Source organism: Branchiostoma lanceolatum, chromosome 6, assembly GCF_035083965.1.
Source record: "Branchiostoma lanceolatum isolate klBraLanc5 chromosome 6, klBraLanc5.hap2, whole genome shotgun sequence".
In the NCBI taxonomy this organism is placed as follows: Eukaryota; Metazoa; Chordata; class Leptocardii; order Amphioxiformes; family Branchiostomatidae; genus Branchiostoma; species Branchiostoma lanceolatum.
The window spans coordinates 4,891,377-4,909,810 of record NC_089727.1 but is presented as its reverse complement, the minus strand read 5'-3'; the positions used below and the strand labels follow the sequence as shown (position 1 = coordinate 4,909,810).

The window sequence follows — 18,434 nt, the reverse complement described above, 5'->3', positions numbered from 1 at the left end:
TTTAGTGCGTGTCACGTTTGTTTTGAACACGGCGACATCAATTTGCCGGCAATATTTTTAATTTTCGCCGGGTAAAACCCCTCAGAAACGTGAACATACCTTCCTGGGGTCCCCCTGGGTAGAAACTGAGGAGGAGTTCGGCGGCTTCATGGGCGATTTTTTCACTGCCAAGATTAGCTTGGGGAAATACGTTAGCCTGGAATCCAAACCTATTTTCGCTCTCGAGTCTCCTCTCCGCAAATTTGCGCCAGTTTCTCGCCCCTGAACTCCTTCCGCATGTTCCTGGACGTCTTCCCCAGCTTCCCATGACCCGAAAACTGACTCTAAGTCGGCGTCTGACAGTTCTTTTACGAAAAACTGTGGTACTCAGCTCCGTCGAATTCGAGCGGGTTCCAATGTCGTCTGATCTGGGCCGGTTCCACTTTGACGGTGGGGGTGTGATAAATATTGTTTGTAGTCCTTCCGTTTGAATTTTACTTGAATTGAATTTGTTTTCCTTTTTTCATGTATTGTCCATGTATGCTAAGGAAATGTTTGGGAATTTTAAGACATTAAAGATATTCTTAACAAGGTTAAGAAAAAGATTCATCAAAAAGATACCCCCTCTACAAAATGCAACGGTTGTGTTCTGACATGACGTCAATAAGTGGTGTGTTATGGCGTGATAACAGACCACTTATTGTGGGCAATGGAGGCTTCTGATTGGTCGACGCCATCTACCTATGTGATAATGTAACTTAACCCCAGCTAGAGTGACTAGTGGTATGCTGATTTGGGGGTTTAGTAGTATCAAGTCAAACAACAAAGACAAGGCACAAGGCTGCTATACTCTACCAAGTTTAGTCTAGTTAGTAAGTATTGGCATTTATCCCTGACACTCAACCATGGCCGCCATTACTCGATCAGCAGGTGGTATGGCCAGTGAAACCATGACAACCAGTTCTACCATGGCAACAACAGCCTCCACCCCAGCAACAACAACCACCGTGACAACAACACACAACATGACAGGCTTCTCTAAGATCTCAAGTGTTCCCACCTTAGGAACCTCTACTTTGGAAGCCACAACTACCATGGCTCACACTACCACAACCATGGCTCCCACTACCACTACCATGGCTCCCACTACCACTACCATGGCTCCCACTACCACTACCATGGCTCCCACTACCACTACCATGGCTCCCACTACCACTACCATGGCTCCCACTACCACTACCACAGATCCCACTACCACTGCAATGGTTCCCACCACCACTACCATGGCTCCCACTACCACGGCTCCCACTACCACTACCATGGCTCCCACCACCACTGGACCAACCAGTTCTACCATGGCAGCCACAACTACTATCGCTACAACAACCACCATGGCAACAACAACCCCCATCACAACCTCTCCTGTTGCTACCACAACCACCATGGCAACCACAACCCCTGTGACAACCTCTCCTGTTGCTACAACAACTACCATGGCAACCACAACCCCCATCACAACCTCTCCTGTCGCTACAACAACTACCATGGCAACCACAACCCCCATCACAACATCTCCTACAACAGCCACCATGACAACCTCTCCTGTCGTTACAACAGCTACTATGGTAACCACAACCACCCTGGCAACCTCTCCCGTTGCTACAACCACCACCATTGCAACCACAGCAACCTTGACAACCTCCCCTTCCACCTTTGATGGCCCGTGTCCTCTGGGTTACGAATTGTTCGAAGCCAACTGCTACAAAGTGTTTACAGACTTGATGGATTACGAAGACTCCATGCAGGCCTGTAAGAAAGACGGCGCCATCCTGGCCACACCGCGTGATCGCTCCACAGACCAGTTCCTGGTCACGCTGAAGAACAAGGTGGCAGGCAACAAGTACGTCCGTATTGGCCTGACGGATCATATTCAGGAGGGAGTGTACGAGTGGAGCGATGGGACTCCTCTGCGTGAAGGCGACTTCAATGCGTGGGAACCATCTCCACGCAACAATGACCGTAAGGACTGTGTTGAGTATGTCAAGCCGAAGTATTTCCGTCGTACGAGCCAAAATAAATGGACACCTGCTACCTGCTTGTTCACAAACATGTTCATCTGCCAAGGTAATCTCACAATCCCTAGTCACTTGTGATGTAGGGCAAGCACACATGTACAATTCTAACCATATTCTGACCATTTATGTAGCATGAGTAAGTCAAGAAAAAAATGTTGAAGTCTGTTTTAAGAATGTTATAATTGGTGCCTTTCATTGTCCTTTCCAGGACTGTCCATATGAACAAATAGTCTTTGAAACTGTAGGATCTCCTGCAAGTGTACTTTGAAAATTGATATTGTTGTTGACAAGTTGTCATCCTTTAATGATTAAATCCTTTCATTTTTTAAAAACTTTTCATAGTGAGGAGCAAGACATAGTAACATCGAGAACACAAGGATGACAGGATGTTTATTCAAGGTACATGCATTTACACTTGTTTCATTTGTGTTTTTGCATTGTGTATTTATGGTAAGGAAACTAGGATGACTACAAGATCCTACAGGCATCTCTGGAAACACTCAAACTTACCAGTCTCAAGGTATATTGCTTCATGCTTGGAGAGCCGATGGAGACAAAAATGTCTAATATCACGCCTTAATCTTTTACAGGAAAGAGCGACCATGGCGCAAGCATCAGCAGCGTCCGGCTAGACTCAACACTGTGAATGTGGTTCTGTAGTTTGTATCTTAAGGAACATTCTATTGATGTCTTGGAGCAAAGGGCTAAAAAAAGAAACTCTTACATGTTCCCATCACCAAAGGAAACCTGCTTTGTCAAATTGCTATCTACACATGTAGATTGGAACTTTGAATCATTCATTGAGGTTGGAAGGAGGAAGTTTACGAGTCAGACAAACCAAAGGACTGCCGTTCAAAGCAAGGATTCTGTTGCTTTTGCTTGGTGCTTCTACAGGGAGATTTAGAATGACATCTGCGTAGATGTAAAGGGACTTAACCATGTCTTAAGACTCAAACCTTACATCTAACTACAGGATACTCCCATACTCTCTATTTGTCTATCATATGCATTGTACCATCATTATATAATATCAAAAGTTATGTACATGTAGTTGGCTAGCATGTGGCTAGTGAGAAGGATTATCTGATCAAATTCTTCAATATTCTTGTATTGTTTCTCAGTTTATCTGGAACTTTAGTCCAAGGGATCAGAAGCAAGCTCTTTGTGTCCCCAAAAGCATATGCATGACATGTCTATATAAGGAGTCTAGACTCTGGAGAGCTTCTAGCTGCATTTTGGTCAGTTTGTTTTTTCTGCTTCACCGAATTTGTACAGACTGTGCTGTCAGAGCTGTTATCAAAGTACATTTGTGAGTAATCGATAGCAATAAACCTTTAACAACACTGCTTTTCTTTATATTTGATCTAGTAAATGTAGTCATAATTACAGTAAATCTTATATGATTTTTAACATACATGTTTGATGATGTTAGGTGAAGATGTTCAATGATTTTTCAAGGCACCAGCCATTTGTTTTGATTAATAATTGAAAACAATTGTATTTTCCAATAAAAAAATTGTGCCTGTTGATTTAGTTTGAAATTTCATGCAGAATGTCAAAGCATGGCAAGTTTTTCTTTTTTTACTTTTATCAAGGGTTCTTTCAGGTCTGTAATACATGTAATGATTGCTTTGTATTTAGATGTAACAGTAACATAGAGAAGTGCTTAACTGCTTAATATGCTATATTGAATTATTAATGTGGTATAATTATCAATGAATTGGAATGTGTTTTGATAGTTTATCATAGACTTGAGATCATTTATAAACTTCTAATTATATGTAATGTCATTGAGTGGACAAACTTATAAAACTAAAAGCCCCTGCCTAACACCTGGTAAATTTAAGGACATAATTCAGACTTTTGTCTGTGAGTTGTTTCAGTAAAGATTGAGTTTAAATCACTCAAGCCAGCAACTTAAGGAGTGTGACCTCAGTTGGCCTGGTCTATTTGTGACGTCAGCAATATGTTACCAAATTCATCAATTTTTTTAAAGTTGTAAAGGCAGTAGAACAATAGCAGTGATTCTGCACAATGGCGTGTATTTTAGCCAAAAACCAACGAAAAAGTTGAATGGTTTTGTATAATGAAAGTATCTGTTTTGTATCAGCACAATAAGTGATGTCAGTAGTTGTCTCTATTGTATTGATCATGATTGCATAACAAGTATACTGACACTTGCACGTCAAATCATAGCAATAAAAAAATAAATGTTCCTTCGTGGACAAATTTGTGATCTTTGCCCATCTTTGTCTAGCATACTTTTACTTACATCAAGTAGATCTGATTCAGTTTGGTTCATCCTCATGAGGTGACACCAGTTTATTTGATCTTATTCCAAACTCAAAACATGCAGAATTAATGGACAAAATCATCAACACATGTCTCCCATTCAGATTCACTGGACGTTATTTCTTCCCCTACTTTGTAATAGATCTTGCACTGGAATGTATAAACTGTTAGCAGAGTCTGACCCCTCAGAGTCAGAGAATCATAGTACATCAGAGCAATATCAATTGGTGTCACAGAAGTTTCAAGGTAAACAAAACTTTAGGGATGTAGCAACCTAATAGTTGGGCTCCTGGTTCCTGGTGGTAGCTGTGTTTTGAAAGGGATGTAAAATGGGGGTCCTGTATTTGAGGAAGTGCCTCAATCACGTTAAAGGGAAAGGGATAGCAACCCCTCCCTGTAAAAATATACTCTGCTACTCAATAACCTTACTGAAACAGATAGGAAACTTGCTGCCCTATGTTACACAGGTATGTGCCACAACAAGCAAAACAACGCTTTGGTTCATTTACCACCATCTATGATTAATAAATAGAAACTAAAAAAAAGGATGCCAGTTACGCCCATTCTTCTTTCTAAATTTTTCCAGAAAGGAAAATACAGTACATATACATTAGTCTAACAGTGTCTTTTACTCCAGAGATGACAGAGTCAGCAGTCCCCCATCTCCTTGCTCTGACTTGGCCTGTTTAGCTTTCCTTTTCCCTGCTTGTTTTCCCTGCTGATCAGTACCTAGTCTCCTTTTCGTGCCCTGGCTGTCATGTGTTACCTCCAGGCTACCAACAGCAGCTAGCTTAGCTTTTGCTTCCTCCACAAGGCTTGCATCTAGCTGTGTAACATGGCCCACTACTTCCTGCACCTTCTTGATTTGGCTTAACAGCAGACTTTGGTCGGCGCCGTCGCCGTTCTTGCTCAGACATTGATGGACATACGACAGTACATCCATCCCAACGTTGTTCCCAGAATGCCACAGTGCAGCAAGCGCCACCTGCGATGGCGGGAACAGAAGACAGGCGTCCGACAGGAACGACTTGTCGAGATACTCCTCCGCAAAGCGACGCAGCTTTTCCACTTCATCCGCCGAACGGTGTCTGGTCTTCATGTCGATCAGGAACCCCTCCAGGGGTCTGATGGGATTGTGCACGGTGAGGTGAAAGTTCAGGAGCTGCAGGAGCTGTAGCTCATTATTCAGGATGACGTCGACAGCCCTCTCCCGCTCCTCCGACCTGGCACGGATGTTCCCCACAAACTGCATGATGGAGACGTTAAACTCCTCGACCTTACAGGCCATATACACGCATGTGAGCATGATGATCTTAGGATGATGCTCCATGACAGAGTTCTGAAGGTAGACCCTCTTGAAGTAGGAACTAGCGCTAGCCATGACAGACTTGGGCATGGGGGGCTGAAACTTCACGCAGAATTCCCTCAGTCTGTTGTGGTAATACTGACAGACCATCAGCTCTTCGTCCGGAGTTAGGAGCTTGCTACAGTCCTTGCCGCTTGCTTCATGTTTCTGTCGGATGTTTTGGTTGGTCTGGCATCTCAGTTTTCTCAGCTCCTCTTCACTGCTGAATGTCCAGAATTTCCTTTGAGTACTGCTGTAGAACATGGCTGCTGCAGTTCAGGCTCTCTCACAGGTCTGTAGCCAAAATAATGGGTAAAAGATCATTATTACAAACAGCTATTATGAGTGAATCAAATTGCCATTTACAAATAAAGAATTGATTAACGTTCTTTTATAATCTTTCATAGCCTGGTCCCAGTCTCTAGGGTTGGCTTAGTGGTGTTTTACCGGGCCAGTCAGTTTCTGATGGCCTTTCTACCTCTGGCTGCCATCCTACTAGTACTTCCGGATCCGCTATACCCTACTTCCGCTGCAATCCTACTTTGCCGCCACCCAAGGTGGCGAGCTAATTAATCCAAGGCCGTAAACAACACCCCGAGCGGGCTAAGCTGTCTGGGCGGGTGGGGGTCACTCACAGTGCCGTAGAGATATCGGGGAGCCACCGAGGGTATGGATTCCAGGCTAAATCTTTCACTGACAATGCTAATCTAAAAAATGACATTCACTATTTCTTTGTCTTTTAAAACCTGTAAGCTTGAGCTTAGAAATACAATATCGTTTTCAGTTAGTACAGCACATTGAACTTTTAGCAATGTCACAAATACTGACACTGGATTTATTAATATTAGAGATGAACACATGTGGGAGGGGGGAGGGCTGACCATCACCTTTATCACAAAATGTTATATCAGATTTTAGTCCACCATTAAGGGTAAAGTCGAATCTTACATCTTCACATCATGTCTGTGTACCTATTCTCCTATGAAACACGTGTACATACTTTCAAACGACATCTAAACACGGTATTTGAGGCAGAAATCAGGAACACCCACCATCTGAAACTGTCAGCTGGACGTGCACAAGTTCATTGACCTTTCCCGTGACGCATTGCGGTACAACATGGCTGCCCCCAAATCCGGTCTCGGCGACATGGCAGACGTGAAGGAAGCGATCAGAAATCAGGGCGAAATAGTCAGAAAACTGAAGCAGGAGAAAGCCGATCCAGAAAAGGTAAGATCTTGATGTTATGAGGTGTTTGTTGACACCAAATATGGCTATAAGATCAGCCAGAAACTGCGATATTTAGGTAATTTCCTAACCCGGACGTGCATGTGCTTCTCGTGCAAAAAATTATGTTCTTCTTTGCCACATGGTTTCAGTCGATATGGTTTGATAGGTCTAAGCTATCCTATTATTACCCCACATGCCTTAGATATGCACACTTTCACATCATACGTAATCAGTATTTATGCAAAGGTGTCACGCATATAGCTGTCATTTGCATATATATTTGGACGGAGATGTTGCTACTCTAGAGTAGTTCGTGTATGATGCAATAGCAGTGCAACTCGTGCGTGCCTTTACAGTCGTTACGTTGGCTATTTTCCCTATTGACACCGGAATAATACAATTCTACCTAACAACTGGCTCCTAACGGCCACCTGGACAGGAAATTTTACAAAATGCAGGAGAAAGAAAGTTACGTTCTTGCCCCGTGTTGTCGGTCCTCCGGTGATTTGCAGATGTACCGGCAAATGGTTGAGATAGGGGACAGAATCAAGGGACTGAAACTGGACAGACCAGACAGATGGAAAGAGCGGGTTTGTGTCAGACTGTGTAATATCAATAGTTGCTGTGTTGTTTTCAAAAGCACTATATTATTAGTGCAGCCCTCTAAACTGTATCAAACTGCAGCTAAACTGGTGGACTCAATTACAATGTGTGCAATACATGTATGTTAATCATAAATCATAGAGAAAGGCGTAGCATATGGCACCTGAAAGTTTTAACATATGTTTGTCTCATTTGCGTCCAGTTTTGATTAGACTGCGCTATGACACCATTAGTTTTTGAATAAACAGCTTTTGTGATCTTTGCAAAGCACATGTATGGCTTGTTTACATAAATTGTGTACCTCTTATGACAACTCAGCATAAATCCTATGTCCAATGTACAAAGGAACACAGAGGACATACAAGGAAGAATCATGATCTATACTGCATCGTAAGCTAACAGTTATGTGTCCATGAAGAAAATTAACATGAAAGAGGCTGACACCTTTTTGCACTGCAATTGCAGCTTCTTTTAAAATGTGAAACTGTATGAACCAATGGTATGAGTATGGGCCAATGTGCAAAGACTGCAAGCACCTTAAACTGTCATTATTGAATTTTTATATTTTAACTCGATCATTGTCACTTTCCCAATTCTTCTACCCAATGCCCAAATAATCCCAACCCTCTATGACTGACCAACAACCCAAAGTATACAGCAATCACTGATAAACAATCTTTGTCCTTCCCCTCCCCTCCCCTCCCCCCTCTTCCCCTCCACCTACCACTGTTGTCGCAGATTTGCTGACCAGGTATTTTCTTCACTTCCCCCACCCTGCCTCCCGTGTTTCTGTGCATTCCCAACCACACCTCCCGTGTTGACTATACGTACGCGACCTGCGACGACCTACCTCACTCATGGCGGCCAACCTGCGACTGTTTGGTTCGGTGGTCCACCTGTGCAAACGGCATGCTGGGATGCTGCAACGGTACTGCTCCAACACATCACAGGTCAGCATCTCATCAAAACTATAATTGCTTTACTGTAAATTCATTTATTTTCACTGGGACTGAATTTCAGAGTAGAAGGGGAAAGGAGGTTTTTGCTGTGTTAAATTCATGGTTGAAACGATTTTGCAGCACAGTAGACTGTAGTTACGGGAAATAAATACTCATGGCGCATGGATCTGCAGAAAAACTTTGAACATAAACTTACTGTAAAAGTTTCAAGATTCACATTATTAGATTTTGCATGTTAGACTGATCTAAGAGCTGTGTTATAACTGAATCCTTACATGAATGACAAGATGGCCTTGGGGGGAGGTCAGATGAGCACATTATCTTCGGGACCTTTGATTTCTTTTATCAGTTGGAATGTGGGAAAGTCAACAACATTTGTGTGGTTTCTAACCCTGTGTTAAGCATGTGATGGGATTCAAGTTGGTTTCATGTTTGCTTGCCCCCTTTCTTGGACAAAAAAACCCCATGTCAAGTACTCTTTTATGTGACTGATGTTGTCTTCATTTGTTTCAGATAAGTGAAGAAGTTCAAAAACTCTTATCACTTAAAGAGCAGCTTGGAAATGCAAAGCCTCAAAAGTTCCAACTTAAAACACCCAAGGTAAGTTGATACCATTTTCTATAAACCAAAACTACAGTGGCTTTTAGCCATGCTACTCTACGCTTTGTTTTGTCCTCTTGTCTATCAGCCTTGTACTTGTGATGTGAATAGAAATGAAGTGTCAACAGTTTCAGGAAGAATACAGAGGAAACCCAGAGGGATTGAAACAGTATTGTCTCATCTGGGCTACTATTTATCCTAGCCCTTTTTGCTGGGTGCATGACACTATAGCTGCACAGCAGCACAAGCGATAAAGACAAAATGTGAAATGTGGATGTATTTTTGAGGGAGCATGGGGAATATCTTTTCATGTCAGGCAAGGGACCCAGCTCAGATCTTGAAGGTACAGTTTAAGATGTTCTCTCTAACATTTAAGTAAAAACAATGTACAGAACCAGTCTTATTGTTGTAAGGATGTGCCATGGGTCCCTCTGTCTTGTAGAATTTGGTATTTGTGGATCTCCAGATGTCCTAACTTTTAATTTGTCACATTCTCTTGTTTCTAGAAGTGTGGTCAAAAAAGTGGTCAAACAATATGATTGATTTTTGATGATTGAGTTCAGAACAACATTTGACCAATAGTGGATTTTATTTCTATCATATCAAAGGATGTGGGCAGTTTGAAAAGGATATCTGTACCTAGATACTGCTAGGTTGATAGCATGTTACCTTGAACTTGTGTTTTTGTAGGGCACAAGGGACTACAACCCTCGCCAGATGGCCATCAGAGAAGGGGTCTTCAAAACAATCATCAACTGTTTCAAACGCCACGGAGCAGAGACAATAGACACTCCAGTCTTCGAACTCAAGGTAACTTCTCAAATAGAGATGACCTCTTTTATATTCCTTTTAGTCCATCATAGTCCAAGATGTTAAGTGTAGGCGGACTCCAGGAAGAATACTAGTAGTGTAAAATTTGTGGAAACTGAACACTATTGGAGATCTGAATAAAACAAATAAATTAACAAACAAACAGTTACGTTAGATGTGTATCATTATATTTGTACAGTCAGCTTAATGTTGATGATGTCTCTTTCATGTATTCTTCCAGGAAACACTAACAGGCAAGTACGGAGAGGATGCAAAGCTCATCTATGACCTGGCGGATCAGGGTGGGGAGATTCTCTCCCTCAGATACGATTTGACTGTATCCTTGCCAATGTCTTCTTGATCCAATGAGTTGTTAAGCCTTAATACTGTGTATTGTGAGTAGGAATGTGTAAATCTTTGTTGAAAAACATGAACACAGAAAATACATGTAGATACCTTGAGCTGAAATAATGGGATTAAAAACATGAGATAATTTGATAATTATCTTTATCAAACTGTAGTGAAATATTGTAACTACAGTTTGATAAAGATGATTTATTCATTGGTAGAGGTTATTCTGCAGAAAATTAACGTCTGCAGCAATTCAGTACTTAACCCTCAAACCACCGTAGCTTTTTTACGACTAATCTTACCGTATGGGGTCAAAACTGACCCCACAATGTTTTCTACAAATATAGCTTTATTAGTGACTATTTTTGTGGTTTGTATATATGTATAGTTTAAGTAATCTATAAGGGACAGTTTGGCATGATCAGGTGTGAATAATTTTTGCTCATTATCATAATTTATGCAAAAATGCATTCAAAATAATTCAAGATGGCGGAACCAAGATGGCGGATTTCCCTAGTATAACTTGATATGATTATAATTTTTATGATGTCATTTTGACGTCGTTCCTGTTGCCATCTACAAATAACGTCTTTGGATATATTATGATTTATCATACATAATTCCTATCTAAGTTTTATCGTGTACCTTTGAATTATACGGAAATACCCAATTTGTAGGTTTTCGTCAATAAAATCACATAAATGACGTCATAATACGTCACAACGCCATTAATTTTTACGTTCATTTAAAAAAATTGTTTTTCACGTTTCTACAAAATTATATTTCGTAACTATGATCATAATATACCTTATCATAAATGTTCCTTGATGACAAGTATTAAACACTAGGGAATATGAGTGCAGATTTTGCTGGGGTCAATTTTGACCCCACTGGACAATGCGTAAACTTTCTAGGATAACTTAATCAACAATGAGCCAATCTCGGTAAAAACCTGTGAGAAGTTATAAGACATATATACAAACAAACTCATAGAAGGAATTTTGTTTTCGACACGAAATGTAAAAATGGCACATGTTGATATGCGCCTGGGGTCAGTTTTGACCCCATACGGTGGTTTGAGGGTTAAGGAGGTTTAAATTTGAGTCTACTCTGCCTGCTATGCTCTTCTTTTGATTTATGATTTTTTACATACTATTGATAACAAATTATTAGTACTTGTTGATCTCTTGTAAGTGTTTATTGGATGTCTCTATATTAGAAATGATATTGTCCCTACCTATGGTGCAGTATAAAGGTAGCTTTAGGAACTGGATATTGGAGTTTCTCCTTGACATGACAATTATAGGTTCCCTTTGCCCGTTATCTGGCAATGAACAAGATCAGCACAATCAAAAGATACCACATTGCCAAGGTGTACCGGAGAGACAACCCCGCCATGACTCGGGGCAGATACAGGGAGTTCTACCAGTGTGTGAGTACAGTGTCTTGGTCTTTGACTAATTACTAGTACTGTAGTACTGTTCTGACATATTTAGGTGGAATAAAAGATGTGTTTTTTTCTCAATATGTCAGTGACAGCAACAATTTATAAGTGGGATATGCCTTAAATTACCTGCACTATCACGTTGGGCTTGCCCAGACTAAGTTGAATCATCCTATCCAAAAGATCATGTATTCCATAACGATTTTTCTTATTATATAGTTACTGTACTGTATTGTGGTCTCTACTACAACATGAACGTATTGTACTATACAGTATTACAATGATAAATAATTTCATCTTTATTCAACTTTATCCATTTTATTATATTGATCCCTTGCTTTATTAAGTAAGAAAACAATATTCCCTTTTATGTTAAGGTGACTTGTCATCTGACAAACATTTAGATAGCCTATCCTGATGTACTGGGTTGCATTGTCATGTTCCCATGTTTGCCTGTAGGATTTTGACATAGCTGGCCAGTATGACCTGATGATCCCTGATGCTGAGTGTGTGAAGATTGTAGCAGAAATCCTGTCTGAGCTGAATGTGGGAGACTTTATCATCAAGGTTGGTTTGGCGAAACACCTGCTATATGACTGACATGAGTCATACAAGTGAAAACAATACCTACAGACTGCTCCCGTAACACAGTTGATGAGCTTCAGCCGTATTTGTTGATCACCAGATGGTTGCGGAATTTAAGAGAGACTCAAGCACATATTTCGGCAGAAAATCTTGGGGACCTGTGAACATCGGCTAATCTCTTAAGATTGAGTGATGATTGAGAGAACGCCGGGCATATTACTGCCTGAAATGTCAAGCTTGCATACTTTTTCCTGCTGTGTGTCACATGCTTATAATCTGCAACTTGAGATTGAAAAGCTGCAAATGCCAGTAGTGAATTATGAAACTTCCAATAACAGAAACATGTATTTTAATTGTGTTGTTTTCCTGTGAGTAGCTGAACAACCGACTGCTGCTGGATGGGATGTTTGCTGTTTGTGGGGTTCCTGAGGACAAGTTCAGAACCATCTGTTCTGCTGTCGACAAACTGGACAAGGTCAGTGTTCAGATAAGGTTTCTACTCCTTGGGTCTGTGTGTAACAACTAACAAGGTATATTTACCATTACCAAGACGGTTATGTTTTCAGGCTGTGTGCCTTTGTGTGTCTGTTTGTGAACAGCATAGTTCGAGTTCCGGATGTATCTTTATGATATTTTGTATGTCTTTAGGTGTTGGCAAGATTAAGAAATGACTAGATTATGGGGCCCCTGGCTGATTTTCATGGTACTACAGTGGAACTTCCAGTTTGGATATCTCATCTTCTGGACATGCTATGGTCTGTACTTTTGAGTCGTAAATAGCTCTTGTTGTACTTGCTTTTATGTATGAAGCCAGCCTTCAGTCCCTTGTACCTGCTCCATGTAATTTGATTGTTCATTTGTTGTTGCAGACGTTCTGGGAGGATGTGCGATCAGAAATGGTTGATGAGAAAGGCCTGGCCCCAGAAGTGGCTGACCGCATCGGAGAGTATGTCAGACTCAATGGTAAGTTTACCCTACTAGGCTTGTTTGTATGTGTGACTGGTACACACATACATTTTTATAGAATTCCAAGGTCCATTTATATCCAGTTGGGACTTATATCCAGAATTCAAAGATGTATGCAACTGGCATTAGACAACAATAAGTTACCATCTTGATTTGAAACAGTGGCTTTTGATTGGTTGATACGTATATCTGGGCATATATATTCGGATTTAAAAAAGCTCCCTTTTTGATAGATTTTTGACAAAGGGCTAGGCCATTCACCTATTTACACAACAGTGAGTTGATTAATGCTTTTACAATTATATACTTATTGCCGCACCATTCACAGAACTATAGTTACAGTAGTTTGTTTGATGTCTGTGTTTTACATGAAATAACAAGAACTGCTAGACTTACATGTAGAAAAGACTAGACTCTGTCAAGGGAGGAGTTCCTCCGAAGGAGCAACAACACCCTGGAATGATGTATTATATCTATTGTACATGACATGAGGTATTACTTGTATCCTCAGGCCAGTTGGAACTGGTAGAACAGCTGATGCAGGATGAACAGATGATGAAGAACAAGATGGCACGGCAGGGCCTGGAGGAAATGAAGCTACTCCTCACCTACTGTCAGCTGTTCGGGGTTCTCAACAAGGTTAGCTTACTGTGTTTTACATATAAACTGGCTTTCAGCAGTACACATTATTATTGCACCTAGACATAGTTGTGATCACCATCCATCTTAGATGAAGCTCCTCCTCACCTACTGTCAGCTGTTTGGGGTTCTTAACAAGGTTAGCTTAGTGTGTTTTGCATATAGACTGGCTTTCAGCAGGACACATTATGGCGCTTATGATAGACATACATGTAGTTGTGATCGCCATCCATCTTAGATGAAGCTCCTCCTCACCTACTGTCAGCTGTTCAGGGATCTTAACAAGGTTAGCTTACTGTGTTTTACATATAAACTGGCTTTCAGAAGTACACATTGACAATTATAGTTGTCATCAGCAAGCGTTTCCTTTCTCCTGGAAGCCAAACAATCTGTACAGTTAAATATATGGTGTGACCTCAATGTGTCGTACACAATGTTGTATGTGTCACAAGTAGTTTGAAGTAGTTTTAATATTCACTTGTATGGTCTTAACGATAATGATGTTGTTATTTTCAGGTGTCTTTTGACCTGAGTCTGGCCAGGGGACTAGACTACTACACAGGAGTTATCTATGAGGCTATCCTGACTAGTACTACAGAAAAAGGTGATTCACAGTAGCCTTGCCTTGTCATCAAGATGTTTTAAAGCAAAATGGAAAGCTTGCCTCAGTATTTGCTACTCTACAGTCAACCAATCAAATTTGACATGATGCATAATGGGTACTGTAAATTTTTTCAAGTTTGCAGGGATTTAATTCCGTTGTAGAGAGAAAATAAAGTGTTCGTGGTGGTTTTGACTTCGCGGTTGAAAAAAGGGCGTCGGAGGGCAGAGGACAGAACAAGCATTGTCACCATGGTTTTAAGTTTGGGGTGAAGAGGTCACCTTGAATATTCACCTTGAAGCTCAGCCAGTAGGTACCCTGTTAGAGTAATGAGCTAGGCTGTGCCTAAGTTGGGTGACAGTACGGGGCAGAGAAAACCATGAACATTAAACCTCTGCAACAGTTTCACCATTTACAGTATATAGTACAACATGTACATGTAACGTTACAGGTTTGTAGTTATTATATGCTAACTGTTCACATTCTCTCTCTAGCCCAGACTGATGGAGCAGACAAGAATGAGTCTGTTGGAGTGGGCAGTGTTGCGGGAGGAGGACGCTATGATGGTCTGGTCGGCATGTTTGATCCCAAGGGCAAAAAGGTGAGATTTATCATTTAATGATTTGCCTGATATTCTCTTTCCCAAATAACTTACTGCTGTTATCCTTTGCTCATAATCAGTTGCATTATCATAAATTATAATTTTGCCATGAAATTTTGGTAGCCTGTTTTGAATTACCCACATAAAGGATGTTAAAAGTTTGTTGCTATTCAGTTGGGTAACCAACTAATGTTTTCCTTTTGTGTTTTCTCAGGTCCCTTGTGTGGGAGTCAGTATAGGGATTGAAAGACTCTTCTCTATCATGGAGGCAAAGGCAGAGGTATGGACATGTCCTGTTTTATTTGTGTTGTGTGTGTTCAATTGTACAAGAAAGGGCAATTGGGCTTGTTTAAAGAAGGTCTAGAAGGAAAATTGAGGAACAATGATGAGAAATGAACCATGTTCTCCGAACCATCTGTAGAATGTACATCATGTGAAATGATAGTTGCTTTTCTCCAAATTGAATTGCGTACGATACAATTTAATTGTAGGCATTCTTCTGTCTTGAGAGATGATGGTAGCACTCTGGTGGACAGCGTTTAGTGCTGTGTACCTTAACTCATGTTCAGGTTCAGGTCCGGTGTATAGATACGCAGCACTAGATAGCAGCGTCTTGTGTGACTATCCAAACGTATCCTTTTTTGCAACCCTGGCCACAGTTGGGACACATAGAGTAGAAAGTTACAACATGCACAAGGTAATTAGTTGGTACAAAACTTTCTACTTTCAGGCCGCTGAAGGAAAAGTCCGCACCACGGAGACACAAGTGTACGTGGCCTCCGGACAGAAGAACATGCTGGAGGAGCGCATGAAGCTCTGTAACCTTCTGTGGGAGGGGGGCATCAAGGTACGTACACCTGACTTTTAGAACTACACTCATAATAAATCCAACCTTAATCCATGTGTGGTACTACATGTAGTTGGGGATAGCCAAGCCCAGTGATCATGTTGTTCCTATCATAAAATTGTATGATTTTAACATTATACAATCATACGCTTAGCCTTGGTGCCATCCTATTTCTACCGAGGGCTCCTACACTCGCTACCCTAAAAAAACAGTTTTTAGGGTAACGAGTGTAGGAGCCCCCGGCAGAAATAGGATGGCACCCAGGCTAACATACGCTTAAAACACAGTCTTAAATGCAATAGATGTAATATGATGATTTTTTAAGTTTATGTTTGAGGCTTAAGGCTTATGACAGCACTTCATAAGATAATGCTTACATTGACAATGCTGTGAGGGTATGGAAATATGGGCTGATTAATGATACTGGTTAAGAGCCAAATGGGTGAAATCCTTGTCATCACATGACCTGTTGTTGTGTTCCCTCCTCCAGACCGAGCTGTCCTACAAGAAGAACCCGAAGCTGTTGAACCAGTTCCAGTACGCGGAGGAACACGGCATTCCATTCCTGGCCATCATCGGCGAGCAGGAGCTGAAGGATGGAGTCGTCAAAGTACGCAACACCAGCACCAGGGAAGAGGTCAGGCCCATTCTTTACTTCTGCATTGGTGTCAGGAATTATGAAGCTAGTTAAGTTAAAATCCTTCCCACAGTGTGTAGTGGCAGAACCATCTCCATTTCTATAGCTCTTGGACCACACAGGCCACCACAGTAGGGGGCTAGTCCACTGGTACTGAATCATTAAGGGTCATTCATATACAAGGGCCATGAGCACCAGTGAGACCGTCACGACCAGATGATGATGATATGCCATATACAGGTGGACCTCTAAACCAGAGAGTCCTGAAGTCTTTCATCATCATCTATCGGCCATCGGCCGGAACTAAATAAGTAAATACATCACTCCATATTGCCCTGTCCAATATCATTTGTCCTAAGTGTTCATATGCAACCTGAAGTCTTTAGAGAATGTGGAATAAGGCCAAGAAGTAGAAAGTTGCATGGACAGTTTGTCTGAAAAGTTTTGTTGGAGGAAGGGTTATTACAATCTGTATGCTTGATATTGAAAATGTCCTGAAATTGCTAACAGAGCTGTTTGACTTATACTTTATGTTATACTCACTGGTATATGTGTAGCTGTATCAATTTCATGAATTATTGCATATAAGTTTTATCCTGTTTCATACAATGGCAGATTACCATAATATCAAGTCATTGTAGACATCTTAAGTGACTGATTTTCCATTTCCTTAGCCAAATTTGCATGTACAAATGTATAGCTAAGGTCCTAACCTCAAGATTGACAGGAGTTTTCTTTTTGTTGTTGCAGGAAACCTTCCCAAGAGAAAAACTTCTGGACGAAATACGGACCAGAGTCAGTAGTTCTTAACGTTCTTAACAATCTATGTCTAACAATTCATCAGAAAAAAAAACAGAATTTACCATTGATGATGGCAAAAGCCTGAAGTTTTTGCTCACATGTTGGCTGTGATCCACATGCACTGTTATACATACATGTACATGCACAGACTCTAGACAAACTCCAAAGTGTACTGTTCTTTCTCAACAAGATGAAGGTCTCAATTGCAAGTCCCTTACAAATACAAAGCCACCAACAAGAGTTAGTGCAATGCGATTTGATCATTCTAAATATTAGGAGTCTTCCAAACTCAGTGTAATATACATTTACACAGCACTCAGCTTGTGATACATGTAGGTAGGTTATGTACATAGATTAAACAAAGATCAAAAGAATTGACTTTGTATGTTCTTTTGGGACTGGTTCAATAATGAACGGAGATATTGTAGTAATGGAAAATTTTTGTTGAAGTTTCATCAATTCTTCTCCCACCTTAGCTTTTAAGGCTTGTAACAACCTCAGAAATGATATACCAGCTCTTAAGTGCTTCTTGTCATAGGTAAGGCCTTGTCACATTATCAAATGTGCTCCAAAATCCCAGCTTGAATAAACAAATGCATTATGCTTATGCAGTACATTGAAACATTCTCAACATTGACAAGTCTTGTCAACAATTTCCCATTATTTCTGGAAGCATCCCATTTGGTGATGACTTCAGATTTATGTACTTACTTGTAGTATTTATTTCAATACCCATCACCCCATATGTCATAACATGTATAACGAAGAAAGTGCATTTGTAACAGTAAACGCACAGGAGTATCTACTTTGTCAGAAAGTACAATTTCCCACTCTACAAATAAATGAGCAAGTCAAACTCCGTGTTGTGTCTTCACCTGTGTGTCGCCTCAACTTTTAGCCACCATCTTTATGAGTTTTGGAATTGTAGTATTGAACTTAGTCTGTGTAACTCTGCTCTCCATGGCTATAGCAAAAGTTGAGCGGGCTACTATAACTCCTAGTATAAGCGTAACTTAACCAGGCTTTATCAAACTCAAATACAGAATCTTGGAAAGAAATGATCACATTC

At 40.8% G+C, this 18,434-nt stretch overlaps 3 protein-coding genes across 6 annotated transcripts; 2 read left to right on the top strand and 1 right to left on the bottom strand.

The window, feature by feature from the left end:
• Window positions 1-884: 884 nt before the first annotated feature.
• On the top strand, window positions 885-2,513 carry LOC136437204 (uncharacterized). The gene is made up of 2 exons (XM_066431685.1): window positions 885-2,103; window positions 2,397-2,513. The coding sequence occupies exons 1-2, from the start codon at window positions 885-887 to the stop codon at window positions 2,411-2,413; spliced, it is 1,236 nt and encodes a 411-aa protein (XP_066287782.1). The 3' UTR covers window positions 2,414-2,513.
• A 1,828-nt stretch (window positions 2,514-4,341) lies between these two features.
• Window positions 4,342-6,854, bottom strand: LOC136437287 (cyclin-H-like). Of its 2 annotated transcripts, none has more exons than XM_066431805.1 (2): window positions 6,744-6,854; window positions 4,342-5,985 (listed from the first exon to the last, which is right to left on the bottom strand). In XM_066431805.1, exon 2 carries the CDS (start codon window positions 5,953-5,955, stop codon window positions 4,975-4,977), a length of 981 nt encoding a protein of 326 aa, XP_066287902.1. In that variant the 5' UTR covers window positions 5,956-5,985; window positions 6,744-6,854; the 3' UTR covers window positions 4,342-4,974. The 2 variants fall into 2 exon arrangements, with proteins under 2 accessions (XP_066287902.1, XP_066287903.1); XM_066431806.1 differs by having other exon boundaries at window positions 6,692-6,778.
• LOC136437277 (histidine--tRNA ligase, cytoplasmic-like) lies at window positions 6,811-18,221 on the top strand. Of its 3 annotated transcripts, none has more exons than XM_066431773.1 (15): window positions 6,811-6,921; window positions 8,997-9,083; window positions 9,774-9,893; window positions 10,135-10,230; window positions 11,551-11,676; window positions 12,148-12,255; window positions 12,650-12,748; window positions 13,143-13,236; window positions 13,751-13,878; window positions 14,395-14,482; window positions 14,974-15,080; window positions 15,295-15,360; window positions 15,811-15,927; window positions 16,418-16,564; window positions 17,315-18,221. In XM_066431773.1, exons 1-15 carry the CDS (start codon window positions 6,811-6,813, stop codon window positions 17,372-17,374), a joined length of 1,554 nt encoding a protein of 517 aa, XP_066287870.1. In that variant the 3' UTR covers window positions 17,375-18,221. The 3 variants fall into 3 exon arrangements, with proteins under 3 accessions (XP_066287870.1, XP_066287869.1, XP_066287871.1); XM_066431772.1 differs by lacking the exon at window positions 6,811-6,921 and adding an exon at window positions 7,336-7,511; XM_066431774.1 differs by lacking the exon at window positions 6,811-6,921 and adding an exon at window positions 8,267-8,474.
• The last annotated feature ends 213 nt before the right edge of the window (window positions 18,222-18,434 follow it).

Coding starts and splice junctions, on each gene's coding strand:
- LOC136437277 (XM_066431772.1), top strand. CDS start 7,374: ATGCAGGAGAAAGAAAGTTACGTTCTTGCCCCGTGTTGTCGGTCCTCC. Junction 9,894..10,134: donor CTCCAGTCTTCGAACTCAAG/GTAACTTCTCAA, acceptor GTATTCTTCCAG/GAAACACTAACAGGCAAGTA. Junction 15,928..16,417: donor TGTGGGAGGGGGGCATCAAG/GTACGTACACCT, acceptor TCCCTCCTCCAG/ACCGAGCTGTCCTACAAGAA.
- LOC136437287 (XM_066431805.1), bottom strand. CDS start 5,955: ATGTTCTACAGCAGTACTCAAAGGAAATTCTGGACATTCAGCAGTGAA.
- LOC136437204 (XM_066431685.1), top strand. CDS start 885: ATGGCCGCCATTACTCGATCAGCAGGTGGTATGGCCAGTGAAACCATG.